At 50.6% G+C, this 19,639-nt stretch overlaps 1 protein-coding gene across 10 annotated transcripts in view; it reads left to right on the forward strand.

Annotated features, from left to right (window-relative positions):
* LOC111847804 (serine/threonine-protein kinase WNK2-like) overlaps nt 1-19,639 on the forward strand; it is a 46,776-nt gene that overhangs the window by 5,709 nt on the left and 21,428 nt on the right. For 5 of the 10 annotated variants that reach the window (XM_072713139.1, XM_072713138.1, XM_072713140.1 and 2 more), the window contains 11 exons: nt 9,584-9,756; nt 9,853-10,073; nt 10,274-10,431; nt 11,460-11,548; nt 11,778-11,997; nt 13,256-13,529; nt 14,693-14,808; nt 15,072-15,884; nt 16,390-18,150; nt 18,337-18,375; nt 18,785-18,895. In XM_072713139.1, coding sequence (XP_072569240.1) covers nt 9,584-9,756; nt 9,853-10,073; nt 10,274-10,431; nt 11,460-11,548; nt 11,778-11,997; nt 13,256-13,529; nt 14,693-14,808; nt 15,072-15,884; nt 16,390-18,150; nt 18,337-18,375; nt 18,785-18,895 — 3,975 coding nt within the window. The remainder of the gene's footprint in view (nt 1-9,583; nt 9,757-9,852; nt 10,074-10,273; nt 10,432-11,459; nt 11,549-11,777; nt 11,998-13,255; nt 13,530-14,692; nt 14,809-15,071; nt 15,885-16,389; nt 18,151-18,336; nt 18,376-18,784; nt 18,896-19,639) is intronic. The other 5 variants (XM_072713134.1, XM_072713135.1, XM_072713136.1 and 2 more) reach the window with 5 other exon arrangements.

Here is a 19,639-nt window from a genome sequence, read left to right on the forward strand (position 1 = left end):
CACACACACACACACACACACACACACACACACAGTGAGTAATACTCACATTTGCCTCTTCATTACTTTAAAGTTTTCTGTCAACCCTGCATATGCTTTCAGTTTTGCACACTTATTGATTGTTTTTTTAACATGATTAATTTCATATTGGTCACTTTGCGCTCCTTCGGAGAGGTAGAGGAACGTGAAATGCTGATGCGATACTGAAATGCTGCCAAACTGTGGGAACATTTTTTCACATACTGTTGTCTGATTAAGATTTATACCCTGGTGTCTTGCACTAGATGACTGTGTTAGTTACTGGGCTGTGGCAGTATCTTTTTGTCCATAGTTTGCTGTCAGTGTTAGGATGTGTTATGGAGTTTTATGAGAGGCTGAGGTGACATACATATGTGAATGTGCACATTGTAGTGGGAAATGGCCATTAAGTGGAGCCATTTCCAACTCTCTCACGGTCCCGTTCCCTGTGGCTTGGTTTCTGGGGTGTGAGTTGGAGTGGGTCCCACTTGGCTCTGAGGTTGCCGTATTGTGGTTAGCTTAGCATCCTCTGCAGAGATCAGTGTGGCAGAGAGGGAAGTTAAGATGATTCACTGGGAAGTTGCTTTGAGGCTTCATACACATGGAGGAAATTGGCGTAGTTTATTGACAGTGTCAGGGGTAGAAATGACCCCTTCCGCTGCTATGCGACCTTAGCGATGAAGGGACCAGTGGGTCCAGTTACTCTCAGAGTCGCCGACCCGTGTTCGGCTCCCTGCTTGTTTGTCCTAGAAGTCATGCGCTGGAAGCGGTTCTGGACACATTTGGCCTCGTGCTAGTGCTGAGCTGTGCTCTGCTATGGCTCACGCTTTCCGATGTCTGCAATTAAAACGGGGTATCTGAAGCGGGGAGATCTCGAGTCCATATGTGGCTCCTTCACATGTGGCCTTTTAGCCAGGTAGCATCCAACATCCAGGTTCTGTATCTCAACTGAGGTTGGTAAGATACCAGACCTGGGGCTGTGGATGCAGCTTTTTTTTTTTTTTAGTTAAGACAGATGTTTTTGTTAAATGAAAAATTTAAAGTGCCAAAATGAAATAGCTGTAAAGGGGATAACGTCTTAGGTGCAGTCAGTCTGAAAATGGTGCTCGAAGATGTTAAATCATCCTTGAAGAGAAAAATTAGCAGTTTTTTTTTAGTTGGCGCGTTCTACAAATCGCTACTGACATCCACAGTTAAGCAAAGTGCTGTGTGCTTGGAGCTGGGGTTGGGGAGATTGGGCGATGCTCAGGTGTTGGGTGGGGTGGGGTGCGTTTAGGCGTGGGGATCTCCTGTCAGCCTAAAATAGTGCTCCTCTCTTCTGCTTTAAAATAGATGTGCTAAGTCATGCAGGTGAAATTAACGTTTCTCCTAGACGTTAGAGAGTCCGGAATATGCTGTGCAGCTCACAGAGGACGCAGCTAAATCGGGAAGCTTGCATTAGAGTCCGTGTCGGGGGAGGGGGTGCAGCCAAGGCGGTCGGAGTGCTGTCCGGCGAGGTTTCTTTTTTTGGGGGGGGGTTTGCTATACATTTTATTGGAAAGGCACGATGCTGACCAACTGAGAAGTGCCATCGCCATCTCAGTCATAGCCTACAGTGTCAGCAATCGCAGATTTACTGTCTACAATATGGGACTTTTCAGACTGTCACTGTCCCGATGGCATCCGTTCAGTCTGGGCTCCACTGCTTTCATGCCGGGCGCCTTTCAATGGCCACCATCTGATGGTTGACCATCCATTACCAAACCATTTGCCCAATATAGTTTCATAGCTTCAATATGGTATCTCTTACATCTCATAAGTCCTTATCAGTGTGTCCATTTTTTGAATAACCAGTCAGGGTCACAGTGAGCTGCCAGGCAGCCATGGGTGTGAGACCGGGTTGCAGACTTCTATTTACATCAGCAGGCCCACTGTGTCCCCTTCAGGGCCCCCACTGTAGAGCCTCGGTGTGCCTGTAGCATTCTATTTAACTCAGTGTAGTGGCTGCACCTCTGTTTATCTGATTAACGTGGGCTTTTCAGTCTAGCAGGAATACGTCGGTTCTTCGCACTCACCTCGGCAGCGTCCATCAGTTATGGCGGCTGGCCATGTCCCCCATACTACTCGGGGAGCTTTGTGATCAGTGGTCCTTGCTGAGAGCTGCAGGGTCTCCCCCTGGCCGCCGCCCACTCTGTGCCGCAGCCGCGACTCGTCCTCATGCCAGTGCTTGTGCAGAGGAGGGCGCCGCGGCGGCGCTCCTCCTGCAGTGGGAAGGAGGGCTCGTCTGTGATTTTCCACCGTTTCGGCTCCCAGCGGCGACACGCGGGGCTCCCTGCCGGCCGCGGTGCTGCTTACTGCCGCATCACGTGTGCCGGCTCCGTTCAGTGTCCATTTAACCCCCAGCTTCAGCTTTTGAACGGTATTATTTGGTTGATGCTCCTTTAAAGTAAATTTGCCATAGATGGATATTACAGGTGTGTGTGTGTGTGTATTTTATTTATATATATATATATATATATATATAATATATATATTTATTTATAATCTCACTCACACACACACACACACACACAGGTGTAGAGCGTATATATTTTAGAGTAGGGCCAGTCTGTCCTGTGGTGGCCTACTGCAGAAAAAAATCACTTTCGATGGTGTAAAAAGTGCAGCGCAGGCAGACAGAGAGTCCCTAAGCAATGCTGTTTAAACGGGACACACCTCACCGCTGTGGGCTGTCTTTTAGGAAGTCGAGTCCCTTTATTGTCCTTTCACGCAAGTGTAATAAATTTTGCCCGTCTACGGAGCAGCATACAGCCTGAACAAGGAACCCGAGCTGAACAACACTGAACAATAAAGACTGGGGGACAATAATAAAGAATAAAATAAAAATAAAAAAAAATAAGAGAAGGGAAAAAAAATGAATAAGAGCACACAACAGTACAAAGCAACAACAATAACACAGTGCAAATAATACAAAGAAACAGTGCGTGTAAACAAACTGCAGAAATAAGAGAAACAGGGTTGTGCTCTGTAGGAATGGCCTGTTGCTAGGCTGCTAGCCGTTAGGTCCAATTTTTCATGTAATCTGCTAATTGTGTGTTTGGTTTTATGTATAAATGGAGTCATTCTGAAGTTGATTGGTTCAATATCAAAGCAGGAAGACATTAAAGTGGAATGTGCCTGAGAGAATGGAATGTTTTTGCCTGGCATTTGTTTGTTCAGTTCGGTTCAATTGATGAGGATAAAGAGGAAAGATGGATGGATGAATGGATGGACGTGCCTGAGATGCGTGCCGTAATCTGGCACAAGCACACCTCACTGATCCTATCGGGTGTTTTGATTTAAAATGGATGATAACAAGGCTGTTGCTGTGTGTATGTGTGTGTGTGTGTGTGTGTGTGTTTTTGTGTGTGTCCTCAGGAGTCCTAGATATGTTCCGAGGCCACGGCTGAGCTAACTTTCCCAAAGTGGCCTGGCATGAATCGGCCCCGTCATTGCTGTGGATGGGGCCAATTAAGGGCCGCCGTGTCTCTGAGTCTGTGAGGTCACGCATGCAGAATGTGCTGCTCCACTGTGTTACTTGTTCACAAATTGATTCAGTGATGGATCTAGCTCCGAATGGCTGCGGCCTCCCAGTCTATTTGATTATGAATTACATTATAGTGTATAACATTTAGCCGTTTGTTACATGTTTTGTTTTAATCCAAAGCAATAAAGATGACTGACAAATTTTCCCCCATTTCTAAGTCTGAAATGGAAGCAGTTCATATTAAATACAGGGACACAGACCCTATATTTGTGAACCAGAAACCATTTGTTGTACTTTAACCACTATGCTCTTTGCTTTTGTGTGTGTGATGGTATTTATTATATATTATCCCTATAATAAAACATCATCATTCAGATATACAATGACTCCATTTACTTGGCATTATTTACTTTCCCTGCGTGTTTTCCTTAAACCCAAAGGCTGCCGGTGACACTTTGATGTTCGGCAGACATGCGTGTTTTAGGAAGATTTTGCGGTTTATGTGTGTGGCTCTGCTGTGGAGGGGGACTGTGCATGTGAGCGGGGGGGGTGGGGGGAGGCTTCGGTCCCTTAAGTGAGAGAACAAAGGCCGAGCAGCTGGACCGTACCATCCTGCTGAGTCCAGGAGGCTCCTTGAGGGAGCTGCAGCTTTGGGTTTCGGTGCCTCTCCTCACAGCAAAGCCAGAACCTCCCCTCTGGGTACAGCCAGGCCTCTGAAGGCCGGCCGGGGCCCAGCAGATCCCGGAGCCACTCTGCGTCGGACCAGCCATTCATATGGGACTAGTCCTAAGCAGACTGAGTGGGAAGTGGCCCGTGGCAAATGATTCAACTCAGCCTGTCGCTTTGCTTGCTCTCTCACTAACGATTTATCGCTTGGAGAGTTTGGTCCAGAGTCAGCATGCTGGTTAAGGATCGGGATGAACTTTGCGCACACAGAATGAGCGCTTATAAGGTATTGCTGAGATGAAGTGTGGGATCTTTATCTAGGTACTTTCTCAGCCATAATTAGCAGCATAAGTTCTGTGTACATTGGGCATTGTGTGCAGTTTTCTAATGGAAAACGCAGCTTGCCGTGAATTTGTTGGGTTTGCAGTGAAGCGTGCCGTGCTACTCTGCAAACGCTCCTCGCCATCAACCCGCCGCTCTCCAACTCGTGTACCTGGTTCCCCATAGTCCTGTCCCTCTGTCTGTCGATATGGCCATCGATCCAGTATCTGGTTTTCCATAAAATACCCCCGGTTATGTTGGCCTAATACTTCATCCCTGAGGTCACTTGAAGAAGTTCCTTTTTTGCCAGGGTGGACTGGAGGTCACTGACTTTTGGCGTCTGTCACAAGCGTGCAGCACCGTGTCCAGGAGGCACAACGAGGGCCAGGCCCAGGCTGACGCGGGCCCTTTGGCACTGTCTGCTGGGGGAGATAAAGCCAGACTCGGCTCAGGATGTCGGAGGGGGTCTCCTGCGTGACTTCCTGGTTGCCGGGGAAGTCAACTTGCCCTCTGACATTTGGACATCTTCCAAGAAGCACCAGAGCCTTCGGCAGGACGCCGAGAGCATGGTACACAGTGGCAGATGGTTCCTCTTTGGATTTGTAAATAGATATATAATTTAGCATGGATCTAATTGCCGTGGTTTACATAGTGCCACAGTTATTTTGATTTGCGTGTTTATTCATCTAAGTTTACCTCATGTGCCTTGACGCGCACATTGGCCTGATACGACACACGTTGTGTCTGGCTTGGGCCACAGAACTCCATGACGTTGGCTGGAGATAGACTCGCATCCCCTTTGCACCGTCATACATTCGGTTTAAGTACTTCTGCAGCCAGTTTTGTTAAATATTGTGAGCTTCTGGTATGCGGTTGTTGTCTACGCTTTGACGCTTGTCAAACAAACACCCTTTTTTGAAAGATTTTCTAATCTGACTTTGGTTTGTGTACTGTGGATTTAGCAGGTGACATGAAGGAGGAACAAAGAGACAGTACGTGTGAACTCCTCACCACCAGGGGCAGCGTGTAAGAAATGTCCCCTGTTGGGTCTGTCCAGTGGGCCTGCAAAACCAGGATGTTCTGGTTAACCTGAGTGCTTTCAGACCGCAGTGTCTGCAGGTGTTCCGGTTCTCATTAAGCAGTCAGGGCCCAGTGCTGATAGAGAGAGAGAGGGCTAAATTAGATAAATAAGCGTAATTAGTTCAATAGGGTGCTTAAGTGCTCTTTTAGACTGAAAACCTGCGAATGTTATGGCTTGTCAGGACCTAGATTGTGCTACTTTCCTTTTGTTGCTGTGTTTTGCAGAAATGTAGATGGATATCTCATCCATCTGCCCTTCTGTCTTCTATGGCTGCTTATGCAGTACAGGACTGTAAAGAACCTGGAGTCTACAGAAGAAGTCATTGCATGTTCATTAAACATCTTAAAGGCGCGTTTTTCAAAAATTCAGAAATTATATATGTTGTCCTTGTGTTTAAAATTCTAATGTCTGTTGCTTTATGCATAATTTCTTTATCAAGTTATCACCATATCTTTGACTACTCTTCTTTTTCATGGGGGAAACCACAACCTCTGCAAAATGGGGGCCCCTGATGTATGAACTATGACACGGCTTACAGATAGAAGCATGTCCAAGTTGTCAAACATAGATTGACATGATAAGGGATATATGCTGTCCTGGGGACCCTCTGTTATTGGCTGATTGAGAGGTCATCCCAAAAAACCTCACCCACACAGGTTCTCCATGGATCAGGTTCCCTACCCCTGGTCTAATGCATGATAACTTTACTCTCCTCAGACCCTATTGCAACAAAAATGCTGCCCTGTGATGTCAGCAAGATACTTTCCTAAAGTAAAGTGCCAGTTGCATGTTTATGTTGCTTGTGATGCAGCGGTAGCTAGATTCACGAGACATGAATTTGTTATTGTCTTGGGCAACAATCCCCAGGGACATTTCTTCCAAATAAATGGATTTCTTCACGTGTGTGGTATGGGCTGGCGTTGGAGTGGATCTTTAACTGGAAGCTATTGGTAACGTGATCTGATGGGCTACTTTCCAAGGGTTGATTCTTCAGGTTGGAGCTTGAGTACCTCTCGTCGGTCGCCGCAACAGTACTGCTGTTTCTGTCAACGCAATATCTGGAGCGTCATGGTTTCTGATGTCAGAATCGGCAACTAAATGAGACCTTCGGGCTCTCTGCCAGTAGGCTCTCGCTTTATTTAGTGCAAACACATGAAATGAAGGATTTATGTACCCTGCCTTGAGGCTTCCTGGTTCCTCTTCTTAAGTCAGTCCTTATTCTAGCTTAATGCCTGTCTCAGCTCCAGTGAGGAGACGAGAAGATTCCACCTTCTGCTTGCTTCATAAGATCTAAGTGTACCTAGGCGGAACAACATGATAAAGATCGGTTGCAGAAGTGAGCTTCAGGTGCAGCCTTTAACATGCATGGCGCTGTTATGTGGGCGTTTTATGCCGTTAACGTGCTGGAAAGCCTTTATCCTGGGAGACGTGAAAAAGTTTGATTCTTGCGTAGGCTTGGGCAGTATCTAATTTTTCATACCGCCATATGGTCCTTACATTATAGCATGATATATGTTTTTTTTGGTGGTATTTTCAAAAGCAGCACTATTTTGGTGTTTTGAAATCTTGGTGATGAATTTCACTGAGAAGGGGGTAGGGTCCCCCCCCCCACGATTAAATTTGGAGGTGGACCAGGTTTCAAAATACAGCAGTATGCCTGAAATACCATGGTAAACTCAAAATACCACCCCATGCTACCCTTGCTGCCTCCCTGTGGACGGTGGACGTTTGGCCCTCGTCGGAGTCACCTGTGTGGTGTGAAGTTATTCATAATGATGAATCAAGTAATGAGTCATAGCCTGTCCCCACTTTCTGCCACATCTGCGTTTCACGCTGGGGGGGGCTGCGTCTGTAAAGATGGGTGGTCGCCCGCTGTGTTTCACTTAATGATGGCTCTCGGATAAGGGCTTAAAGGAAGATAAACAAGTCAGTGTAGGTCCTCTGTGTGTGTTACTACTGTGTTGTGAAGCATGATGTGCAAAGGTGATGTGATGTGCCAGAAGAGGGCATTTTCCCCGGGCACCCTGTGCATGGCAGGCTAGCAGGCTGCCAGATGGAGGTGTGACATCTCGGCTGAGATGGCACCTTCCGGAGTGTTCAACACGTGACATTTTGGGTAGGAGAACACTTGGGAGTGACAGGTATTCTTTTAACAAGGGTTCTGAATGGAGGATCGCCGTCAGCCTGAGAAAAGGTTCTTATGCCACACGATGCGATCCCCGGGTCCTGATAGGGCTGCCATGCTGGGTACGATTTGATAGTCTGGCATACAGTTATGGAGGCATGCCCTTTACAGAGCAGGCTCTTTGGGGGAGATCGCATCAGCGATAACGCATCGTAGCCGGGGGGTGGGGGGGGGATCCGGCGCCACAGAAAGTGTTTCCCTAGTGGTGATAAGACAAACCTGCCTATCGTGGCATCCTGGCTGCTGCAGGGCCAGTGATACGTGTCTGGGAGCTGGCAGAAAATGGCCAGAACTGTACACCAGAGACGCCCCGAGGAGCAACTGTGAGAGCCCGCGCATGGCCACAGCAGCCAGGCTAAATGGCCCGTTGGTTTGGGGCTGACACGGTGGAAAGTCGGTTATGGATGCTTTCCTGTTAATGTCACAAGCCATTTTCTGGGCCGTCGGCCTGAGCGTGGAGGGGAAAGTGCTGCCCTCAGCACTGCCGCCCAGCTCGGCGCGCATCGCCATCGATCTGTTTCACGTTTTAATCAAACGGCAAAGTGAAATGCCTTTGATCCCGCCGTGACATGTTTGCACTTGTCGCTGGTTTGCATCTTTTTGTCCAGATAACTGGCTAAATCTTCGCTCTTTTCATTGGCGCTTGTTAGCGCTGATTTAGGTAAGCATGCTAACGAAGCACGGTTCCCTTCCATGGCGCTGCTCATCTACGTTCTGAGCCCTATCGATCTATGTATTTTTGGATACACGCCGTGTGCGTCCATGCTGTGCATGTCACACTCTGCCAGCGTGCCGACTATGAATATTTCAGAAGCCGGTATGCTCACGCCCCCCCGGTGAGATTCTGACGAGATGCTGACAGCATCTCTGGACACCGGCCTGGACCGACCTGGGGCAGACCAAAATGGATCCATTGCAGCCTTGCATTATTTATTTATGCCCACTGCCTTTTTGGACACTGGTGAAAGCTCCGGTGAGGGCTGCAGTGGTGGTCTCCATTCACTCCTCCGTCAGCACTGCTCTGGGGGGAAGGTGGAGGTGCTTTTGTTCACTGCTTCCGCACCCACTGGTCCTCCCTTAAAATAATTAAAATGAATGAGATCATCTCATGACATTATTTATCATCTGTGGTGCCTCTCAGCGCCCATTTCCCAACACGAGGTGTTGGGTATCACTGCCTCCAGGGTTATGTAATGGCCCTACGTTTAAAGATCAGTGCTGGAGAGCCATAAAGTAATAGAGATAATGGCTTTTCCTGCTGTCAGCAGATTTGAGATTTATACAGTTGCGAACTGATGGCAGTGGACAGTGATATCGATTCGGAGTACCCTTTCATCCTTGCGAGCGTCAGCTGGGTTTTTTTTTTTTTTTAAAGAATCATTCAAGCTCAGTTGACACGTCAAGTATTGAACGTGAATAAAATTGCCCCCACCCCCAAGTTAGCTACCCTCGCAAGACATTAAAACAATATTGATTAATAGCAGCGGCAGCCATTAATGACAGTATCCTCGCAAGCCGGCTACGGTCATCATCTCATGGCGTCTGTGTGAGCCCAAGGTTTCTGTTTCAAGTCGTTAGCATTTTTATTTCAAAGGGGCAACACAGACCCCTCCATGTGCAGCCACACCCAGAGAGGTCCTCACCCAAGCTAGAGCATTATTCCATTGGGCAGCTACTTGGAGCCTCATCCCTCGTCAAGAGTTGATCACTGCATCTAACAGTCTGAGCCACTGCAAGCCCAGCTTTCCAAGTTAAGAAGCATGTGCTTCGAGAGGATAATGAGCCATGTGGGTTATTCCTGTCCCAGGACCGCAAGCTGTCCAAGGTGGAGCGGCAGAGGTTCAAAGAGGAGGCTGAGATGCTGAAGGGCCTTCAGCACCCCAATATTGTGCGCTTCTACGACTTCTGGGAGTCACCACTCAAGGGCAAGAAGTGCATTGTGCTGGTGACGGAGCTCATGACGTCAGGGACGCTAAAAACGTGAGCCGGGCTCCGCTCGAGGGTGCCAACGGGTCATGGGCTTGCAGAGGGGATCGGACCAATAGCGGTCGGCTCTGTTTGCTGGTGTCCTTGCAGGTACCTGAAGAGGTTCAAGGTGATGAAGCCCAAGGTCCTGAGAAGCTGGTGTCGGCAGATCCTGAAAGGCCTGCACTTCCTCCACACCAGGACGCCACCCATCATTCACCGGGACCTCAAGTGCGACAACATCTTCATCACCGGCCCAACCGGCTCTGTCAAGATCGGAGATCTTGGCCTGGCCACGCTGAAGAGAGCCTCTTTCGCCAAAAGTGTCATAGGTGAGTGAACATCATGCCTGCTTTCCTGTCATGCCTCTGTGGCTCATGATATTTACTTGAGTTACTTACTTCATATTGTACACAGGGAGTCCTTTCGATGAACCGAAGCTGAGCGATTGTCCTATGCTTGTCTCATGCACTGACAGAGTGGAAGGCAAAGGTAGCTTGTGTTTTTAATCAGTTATCTAACTGCTTTGTAGGGACCCCTGAATTCATGGCTCCAGAAATGTACGAGGAGCACTACGACGAATCCGTGGACGTCTACGCCTTCGGCATGTGTATGCTGGAGATGGCTACCTCGGAATACCCATACTCCGAGTGCCAGAATGCTGCCCAGATTTATCGGAAGGTCACCAGTGTAAGTTAGGGGTTAATGTCACTCTTACAGTACTGTGTGTGTGTGTGTGTGTGTGTGAGTAATGTTTATATTATATTGTGGGGACCAAATGTTCCCCATAATGTAATAAAGACCTGTTATTTGAACATTGGCGGACTATTTTCCCCACAAAGTGACTGCAATCAAAAAACTAAAAATGCCAAAAGTATATTGTTTGGTTACTTATGGTTAAGGTTAGGGTTAGGGCTGGGTAGAGGTTACATTGTGGTGACCAAATGACTTTACATCTCACATCACACTAACCAGTCCATGAACTGATAGCTCATTATACTTATTCAAACCTTTGCAGTTCATTGAGCAAAAAGATTTCTTAGGATTTCCTTAATACATGTGTATTACTGTAGATTGTACAATACTCTCTCTACAAGTATCCCCGGGATTAATAAAATTAGCATTAATTTGCATGTGTGTGTGGGCTAGTCATAAGAACTTTAAATAGTTCAGTACAAGAGCCAGAAAAAAGGATGACCAGAGTTTGACGTCAGTACTTTATTCTTACCATGAATTTGGGCCTCAAGTCTAATAATGAGCCAGTGTGGCTGAAGTGTTAAGAGTTCGTAGGTTGATGAGCCAGCTACAGGTAACAAGGAATCACTTCATGGTTACAGTAACATAAAACCTACATGATGGAAGTAAATGTTGTAAGTGTGCAGTGTAGAGTTCCGGGTGGGAAGGAGGGTTAGGGACTGGTAAACCGATCAGACTTCCGTTTGGAAACTGTACATTCATGCGACAGAGAAAGAGACCAGCCACACGGGCTGGATACTGCAGCCTGATACCATGTAAAAAGCTACTTCTCCATCCTGAAGAGGAAAGGAATGCTGTGTGGTCCTTCAGTGGGGTCCCATGCCAGCATCCTGCAGAAGGGCTGTGGGCTTCTGGGAAACCTCACGTGTCACTTCCTGTCTGCGTGCCGCTGTCCAGCAGTCTGCCAGATTTTCAGCTCTCCATGTGCATTTTACTCCCGTTCATATGTCTCCATTTCCCAGGGGGTGAAACCCGCAAGCTACAACAAGGTGACAGATCCAGAAATTAAGGAAATTATCGGGGAATGCATTTGTCAGAAGAAGGAGGAGAGGTGAGTCTGATAATGACAGACGGGCCTGTTATTTCTGAATGGTGTGTGATCACAGTCTTGCACATCTGAAATGTATTGGATGCCCGTAAATGTTCCAAATGAGGGAATATCTGTTTCTTCAGTTTTTGACTGTTCCTGCAGTTTATTAGAGCGGCATTAACGATGCCCACCGTTTCTGATCGGTCTATGTCACCGTTGGCTGTGACGTACGTGTGATCTGTTCGTGTAGATTTTCCATTAAAGACCTCCTGAACCACGCATTCTTCGCGGAGGACACTGGAGTCCGGGTTGAACTGGCAGAGGAGGATGACGGCAAGAAATCCTCTATAGCCCTGAAACTTTGGGTTGAAGATCCCAAGAAGCTGAAAGGGAAATATAAAGAGAGCGGTGCTATAGAATTCACCTTTGACCTGGAAAAGGAAGTTCCCGAGGGTGTTGCTCAGGAAATGGTGGGTGCACATATGAGAATTGTTTTGTTTTTTTTGCCAGCCAGTGCATGTTCTGTATTTCAGGATGGATATTCTGTCACATCATTAAACCTAGAGCTTCTTCAAGCACTCGCTGCAGTGACCCCTACATCTCAGGAGACCCCGTAAGCAGAAACTGCCCTAGACAGGTCTTCTGAGCACCATCTGTGTCCAGGAGCCACATAACTCTCTGTCTCTCTCTCAGACTCTGCCTTCATTTTATCAAATGGTCTATTGTTAAAATTAGGGAAAAAAACTGTCTGTTTACGAGAAAATGAACAAACAAGGTAAGAAGCCAAACACCCCCCCCCCCCCCCACACCATGATCTTGAGCAAAAGACTTGTGCAAACAGCTTCCTTGTGTGTGACCAAGAATGTGCCCTGATCCAGATTGAGGTTGATAGCTTCTTTCTGAATTCCAAGAATCTTTCACTTGCCTTTCACTCAGATTGAGATAATAAGGAATCACAGTGACTCCTGCCAGTCGTGTTGTTTTTCTTTCATTGTTTTGTGTTTGTGGGGTTGAGCGTATCTTCATTCCTGATTCTGAAACGATGCTGGGTGCTGAATATTTGATAAATATGACTACAGGAGATTTTTATTACTGGTGTGTTTAATAATTCATTAATGAGCAGTCACCTGAGTGGCCGCCGTGGGCCGCTGGGGTCTTTAATTCCCCACATGCTCAGAGAGTGAAGCAGCAGCTCAGAAAGGCAGTGAAGTAGCATTTGATTGGCCCAGGGTTACATGTGACCATTCTGTCAGCATGCAGAGGCGGCGTGCCTCTCAGAGCCTTCCCCCTCCTCCTCTGCAATCCTGAGTGAGGGCTGTTCTTACCAGGCGTTGGGGGGGCTGGGGGCTGCCTCTGCTGCTGCTGCTGCCCCGTGTTGTCACAATACCTCAGGATGGGTCAGGCCTCCTGGGGGGGATTAGTACACTATAGTTCCTGTCTGCCTCTTATTGTCCCATCTGGGTAGGAAAATTCCCCAGCTTTAATTAGAGGTTATGCAATTATTTGCATGTGAAAATGGGGGATGAAGCTGGGACAGTAATTCCCGACAGCTCTGCTGCCCGGAACTGAAAGTATCGATTAATGGCGCAGTGAGCCAGCCTGCTCTCTCTGCCATTGAGCAGATATTAAAGTTCTTCGGTGCAGTGAGTAGGTGGCGCTAGAATGCCGTATGGTGCCCGCGCCCGACCGGTTCGTGACACCTGTCTCCTGTGTGCCCAAACCCCACAGGTGGAGTCCGGCTTCTTTCACGAGAGCGACGCCAAGATCGTGGGCAAGTCCATACGGGACCGTGTGTCGCTGATCAAGTGGAAGAGGGAGCGAAATGTGCCGGCATGTGACAGGGATGCACATCGGCCAGCGGAGGGCGCTCCACCCCAGCAGACTCCGCCACAGGTGCCTGACGGTCCAGCGGCACACGGCGGTCCCCCCGAGCCTGAAGAGCCTGAGGCTGATCAGCACGCCCGGCAATGCAACCTGCCCGCCAGCGCCACCTCTGTTACATGTGAGGCATTGCACATGCATTCTCATATACACAGGCACATTCAAAATGTCCAGTGCCCAAAAGATTAAAATGTGCTAAAATGACTCAGACTCATATATCTATTTGAATATATGTGTGTGTGTGTCTGTATTTATATATATTCATTCATTCATCCCCCTATAAGAGTCTATTTGCTGAGTGATGGCTGACAGGCTGCCTGTGTATTGGCTGCACACTTCCCTCCCCAGTTTGATTAATATCTGTGACATTTCAGCTGCCTAAGCGTCTCTGCAGGCCTTGCCACCCCTGACCCAAACCAGGTCGCAGGACTCGTTCAGCCCATCGCTGCACTTTGCCATAAATCTGCACCTTCCACATTTACAAGCCATCCATCTACCTCACCTGTACTACACTATTCAATTTATTTGTGATTTATATATTTTTTAGGGAGTAGATCTGTTGTGCTTTAGCTTAGGGTGACCACCTAATGTATGTCAGGAGTGGCACTATGAGCTACGGTAAGGTTTATGAACTACCAATTCAACCATTTCAATTAAAAGGACTTAAGCACTGATTTCTTGCTGTGTGCTGATTGGTCAGTCTCCTTTAATCATATGTTTGTCACTAATGTTAATGTGAAATAGCTGGATGAGTCTTTCAATCAAGGAAGCAAACCAGTAAATGTACAAGACAAACTGAACAATTCAGCTGAGCACAGGAGCATTTCAGTTTTAAAGTAGTTTGTAAAACCTGAAGTAGCTCATAGTGTCTCTCCTGACGTGGATTATCTGGTCACCCTAATTGTGCTGCATGTTCGTTCACCGTGGGTGATAGTTAAAGCACTTTTGTTATCTTGAAACTTTTAACTGCTTTGCTTTACTGACGTCCTGGCGCGTCTTGCGATCTGCACTTGCTGGTGCGGGTTGAGAGATTCAGGAGAAGTTGTTCGTAGGGAGCCGCTCGCTGTGGCTAGTCGCCTGCTTGTCTGTATTGTCTTACAAAACGACTCGATAATCAGGCCAAGTGAGCGTGTGAGTATACCGCAAACGACTCGCCACCACAGTACGTGGGTTTGGGTGTCAGGTTTTCCTTCCTCTGTTCAGGCCACATGTTTCCCTGTTGTTTTTTTGGGTGACTAACATGCAGAGTGTCTTCTGTCCCGGATGTGTCTGTGTGGCTCACAGCAGATGGCACCTTCGACAGTGGCCTGGGCTCCACTGCCTACTCCGACTCCCATGGCAGCCAGCGAGGTGCCCTCTACCAGTCGCTGCTGGAGGCCTCTACTGCCCCCGCACCACAGGTTCGTGGCCATCTCTCTCTCTCTCTCTCTCGCTCTATCTGTCCATCTCCGTGTGCGCGTCTGAGCCGGCCCTCACGCCCTCAGACGCCCACCGCCATCCTCATTCCTGCAGTGAGGCACGAATGAATTCCTCCGCTTTTTCTGAGATGTCGATCGGAGCCCCACAGCAGATCCGTGCTCAGATGGGTGCGGCCGGTGCGGCCATGTTGTTTTGGCCAAGCGACCTTGACGTTTCTCTCTCTTGCCTACCGCTGTGCGAGCAGCACCGTTCCAGCGTGCCCTGTGTGATCTGGGAGCCCCCCCCGTCTGACGGCTGCTCCGACGGCTGTAGCGCCTGGCCGCCTGCAGGGGGCTGCCTCTCTGCCAGGCGTGCCAGCGCCTCCTTGGTGGAAGCTGTGCGCTGCGACGCTCGCCTGAGCCCCACGTACCGTCCCCTAACGCCCCCACCGTGCTGCTGCTACCCGGGGCACCGGACCGCCTCTGACCGGAGGGGCATGTGGGCTGCAGATGAGAACATGTCTTCCTCAGAGTCTAGCCCTACATGCGATGGTTTTGCCCTGCTGAAGCCCCCTTTGCTGCTTCACCCCCCCCTGCTGCACTGGGACGCCCGTCGCCACAGTGACTCTTCTGTGGAGCCTTCCCCGGCCGAGCTCCTGGCTCGGCGCCACTCGGACCTGGGTTCCCCACTGAGCCCCAGCTCGCCTCAGTACGTGGCCGGCTTGCCCTGCTGCGAAGCCTGCATATCCCTCTGTGGCCCATGGACCGGCTGCAGGTCCTCCCTGTGTGGGGCGCCGCCCATCACGGCCAGCAGGGGCACCGCTGAGAGCCCAGAACTCACCCTCCTGCACAAGTCTCTGCACTACATCATCAGCATGAAGAGACACGGCCCGCCCCTCACTCCAAGCTCGCCTGACAGAGGCCCACGCCGGCCCTCCTTTGGCCACAAGGAGGCCCCCAGCTGGTCACACTCCCGGCCCTGGGACGAGAGCCCCGGCCGTCTGCGCAGGTGCAGTGATGAGGCGCCTCTGAGCCCACAGCGCGTGGAGTTAGCGTGTGGAAACTGGCCCGGTGTCACGGTAGGTTAGAGGACGGAGGCCGAGCACCACCTGCCTCTACAACCTGTAGTCCTGGCGAACGCCATGAGCATGGGGCTGCCACTCTGGGGTCTGCGGGTCGGGGCCTCTGCCTGCAGGGGGCAGCAGACTCCTCTTTTCGTTCCTGCTTCGCTTTTCCACTGGTAGTAAAAGGGTCTTTTAAAACATGGTGGTGCGTCACTTTCTCTTCCCCATCTGAGAGGCCATGCTCCCCCCCATCCCACAACTACCAGCTGCTCCTCTGGGATGGTGCACTGAGGCTTCTGTGAATGGCTCACTACCCACATTCCCCCACCTTTGCTATCCTAGGCTGGGTCTATGGATGTCTGTCAGATCTTTTGGGGCGTCTTCTCCCCCTTCTCCACACTGCAGTTTGGAAGCTTTTCAGTGTTGATTTATCGATGCACAACAATTTTCTCTTTCAGCAAGTGCTTGAAGTGTAAATCCGTTCATATATTGCTTTTAATACAGATTTGTTCTCTTCCAGTCTGGGATGCCGGTCTCTCCCAAAACGGCTGCCACAGCTCCACCTCCACTGGCCGGCCAGCTGCCTGCACAGTCCTTCCAACCTGCAGCTCCCTCTTTACAGCAGAGCCAGCAGCCTGTGCAGACCTACCAGACTGCAGCATCCAGTATGCAGCAAATTCACCAGACTGCGCAGACCTTCCACCCTGCAACTCCTTCTTTACAACAGAGCCAGCAGCCTGTGCAAACCTATCAGGCTGCAGCGCCCACTATGCAGCAGAGCCATCAGACTGCGCAGACCTTTCACCCTGCAACTCCCTCTGTACAACCAAGCCAGCCGACTATACAGACCTTCCAGCCTGTAGTGCCCTCTGTACAGCCGAGCCAGCAGTCTGCGCAGACCTACCCACCCGCAGCATCTTCTGTTCAGCCGACCCAGCAGACTGTGCTGATCCACCCGGCTGCAGCGCCCTCTGTACAGATGACCCAGCAGCCTGCACAGACCTACCCGGCTGCAGCACCCTCTGTACAGATGAGCCAGCAGCCTGCACAGACCTACCCAACTGCAGTGTCCTCTGTACAGCCGAGCCAGCAGACTGGGCAGACCTACCCAGCTGCAATGACCACTGTACAGCCAAGCCAGCAGTCTGCACAGATGTACCCAGCTGCAGCACCCATTGCACAGGCTGGCCAGCCAACTGTGCAGACTTACCAGGGAGTAGCTGCTACACAGCAGTGCCAGCTAACTGCACCGGCTTACCCACCTGCAGCAGCCATTTCTCAGTCAAGTCAGCAGACTGCGCAAGTGTACCCAGCTGCAGCATCTGCACAGACCTATGTATCTGCAGCAGCCACTGCACAGCATGTCTCAGTAACTGCACAGATGTATTCAGCTACAGCAAACACTGTACAGCAGAGCCAACTGACTGCACAAATCTATTCAGCCCCTGCACCAATTGCACAACCATGTCAGCTAGCTGCGCCGACCTACTCAGCTGCAATGGCTGCCCCACAGCAAACCCAACAAACTGCACAGACCTACCCAGCTGTAATACCCACCCCACAGCAAACCCAGCAAGCTGCGCCAGCTTATGCAGCTGCAATAGCCACCCCACAGCAAACTCAACAAGCTGCGCAGACCTACCCAGCTACAATAGCTGCCCCACAGCAAACCCAACAAGCTGCGCAGACCTACCCAGCTACAATAGCCGCCCCACAGCAAACCCAACAAGCTGCACAGATCTACTCGGCTGCAATTGCCACACCTCAGCAAACTCAGCAGCCTGCGCAGACCTACCCAGCTGCAATGGCTACCCCACAGCAAACACAACAAGCTGCGCAGACCTACCCTGCTGCAATAGCCACCCCACAGCAAACTCAGCAGCCTGCGCAGACCTACCCAGCTGCAATGGCTACCCCACAGCAAACCCAACAAGCTGCGCAGACCTACCCAGCTGCAATAGCCACCCCACAGCAAACTCAGCAGCCTGTGCAGACCTACCCAGCTGCAATAGCCACCCCACAGCAAACTGAGCAGCCTGCGCAGACCTACCCAGCTGCAATGGCTACCCCACAGCAAACCCAACAAGCTGCACAGACCTACCCAGCTGCAATAACCACCCCACAGCAAACTCAGCAGCCTGCCCAGACCTACCCAGCTGCAATAGCTACTCCACAGCAAACTCAGCAGCCTGCGCAGACCTACCCACCTACAGCACAGCCAGCTGAGTTGGCTTCTCAAAACTACGCATCTGCGACATCGACTGCACAGCATGGCCAGCAGGTAAGAGTGGCGCCAGCCGCCTGACAGCTCCGACACTCTCGGCTGGGGCTGGCGGTAGTCTGTCCGTTTGCGGTGATGGGTGCCCAGTTTCCGGCAGCGTAATTCTGAGTCACAGCTGCGTCCGCAGACCGTGACCCTATGTGGGAGATGAGTGTTTTTCTTATGCTCTGTTTTCATCTCTCACAGTTCCAACCCTATTTCCACACTGCAGCTTTCCAGTCACAGGTAGATCTTCGTTCCTCTGATTGCACATTCATCCTGCACCCCCCGGGTTTGACTGAAACCACACTGTACAGGATGGGGTGCTGGAATAACTTCACAAAGATTCACTTTTGTGTCCCGCTTGATGTTTTACATCAGTTGTCTTTTGGTTTGAAATGATGGTATCATGGCCTTTTTGAAGGTTCTGTGATTTATTTGGATCTTTTATTTTGAGGCTTTTGTTTTCCATGTGGAAGGTAAATGAGCTAATTCAGGCTCCCGATAAGCTTGTTAAACACCAGCCGTTTGCCTGCACTCAGGAGCAGAAGGAGAGACGTGGCTTCCCGCAGTGACTGAGCCCCCCCTCCTGTTACGCTGACCTCCTTTCCTCTCTCGCTTTCTCTCCCCCATCTTCTGCCTCTTCTCACTGCAGCAGCTCTCCACGGGGCAGAACTTTGCTCAGCTCGAGGGAGCAAACCAGGCTGGCCAGAAGGCAGCGCCGGGCCAGCCACCACAGGCCATGCCGGCGACTCCGCTCACTCAGGTAGCCATGCCGGCGACTCCGCTCACTCAGGTAGCCATGCCGGCGACTCAGCTCACTCAGGTAGCCATGCCCCGGCGACTCAGCTCACACAGGTAGCCATGCCGGCGACTCAGCTCACACAGGTAGCCATGCCGGCGACTCAGCTCACACAGGTAGCCATGCCGGCGACTCAGCTCACTCAGGTAGCCATGCGCCGGCGACTCAGCTCACACAGGTAGCCATGCCGGCGACTCAGCTCACACAGGTAGCCATGCCGGCGACTCAGCTCACTCAGGTAGCCATGCCGGCGACTCAGCTCACTCAGGTAGCCATGCCGGCGACTCAGCTCACACAGGTAGCCATGCCGGCGACTCAGCTCACACAGGTAGCCATGCCGGCGACTCAGCTCACACAGGTAGCCATGCCGGCGACTCAGCTCACTCAGGTAGCCATGCCGGCGACTCAGCTCACACAGGTAGCCATGCCGGCGACTCAGCTCACTCAGGTAGCCATGCCGGCGACTCAGCTCACTCAGGTAGCCATGCCGGCGACTCAGCTCACTCAGGTAGCCATGCCGGCGACTCAGCTCACACAGGTAGCCATGCGCCGGCGACTCAGCTCACACAGGTAGCCATGCGCCGGCGACTCAGCTCACACAGGTAGCCATGCGCCGGCGACTCAGCTCACACAGGTAGCCATGCCGGCGACTCAGCTCACTCAGGTAGCCATGCCCCGGCGACTCAGCTCACTCAGGTAGCCATGCCC

Source organism: Paramormyrops kingsleyae, chromosome 6 (assembly GCF_048594095.1).
Source record: "Paramormyrops kingsleyae isolate MSU_618 chromosome 6, PKINGS_0.4, whole genome shotgun sequence".
NCBI classification, from domain to species: Eukaryota; Metazoa; Chordata; class Actinopteri; order Osteoglossiformes; family Mormyridae; genus Paramormyrops; species Paramormyrops kingsleyae.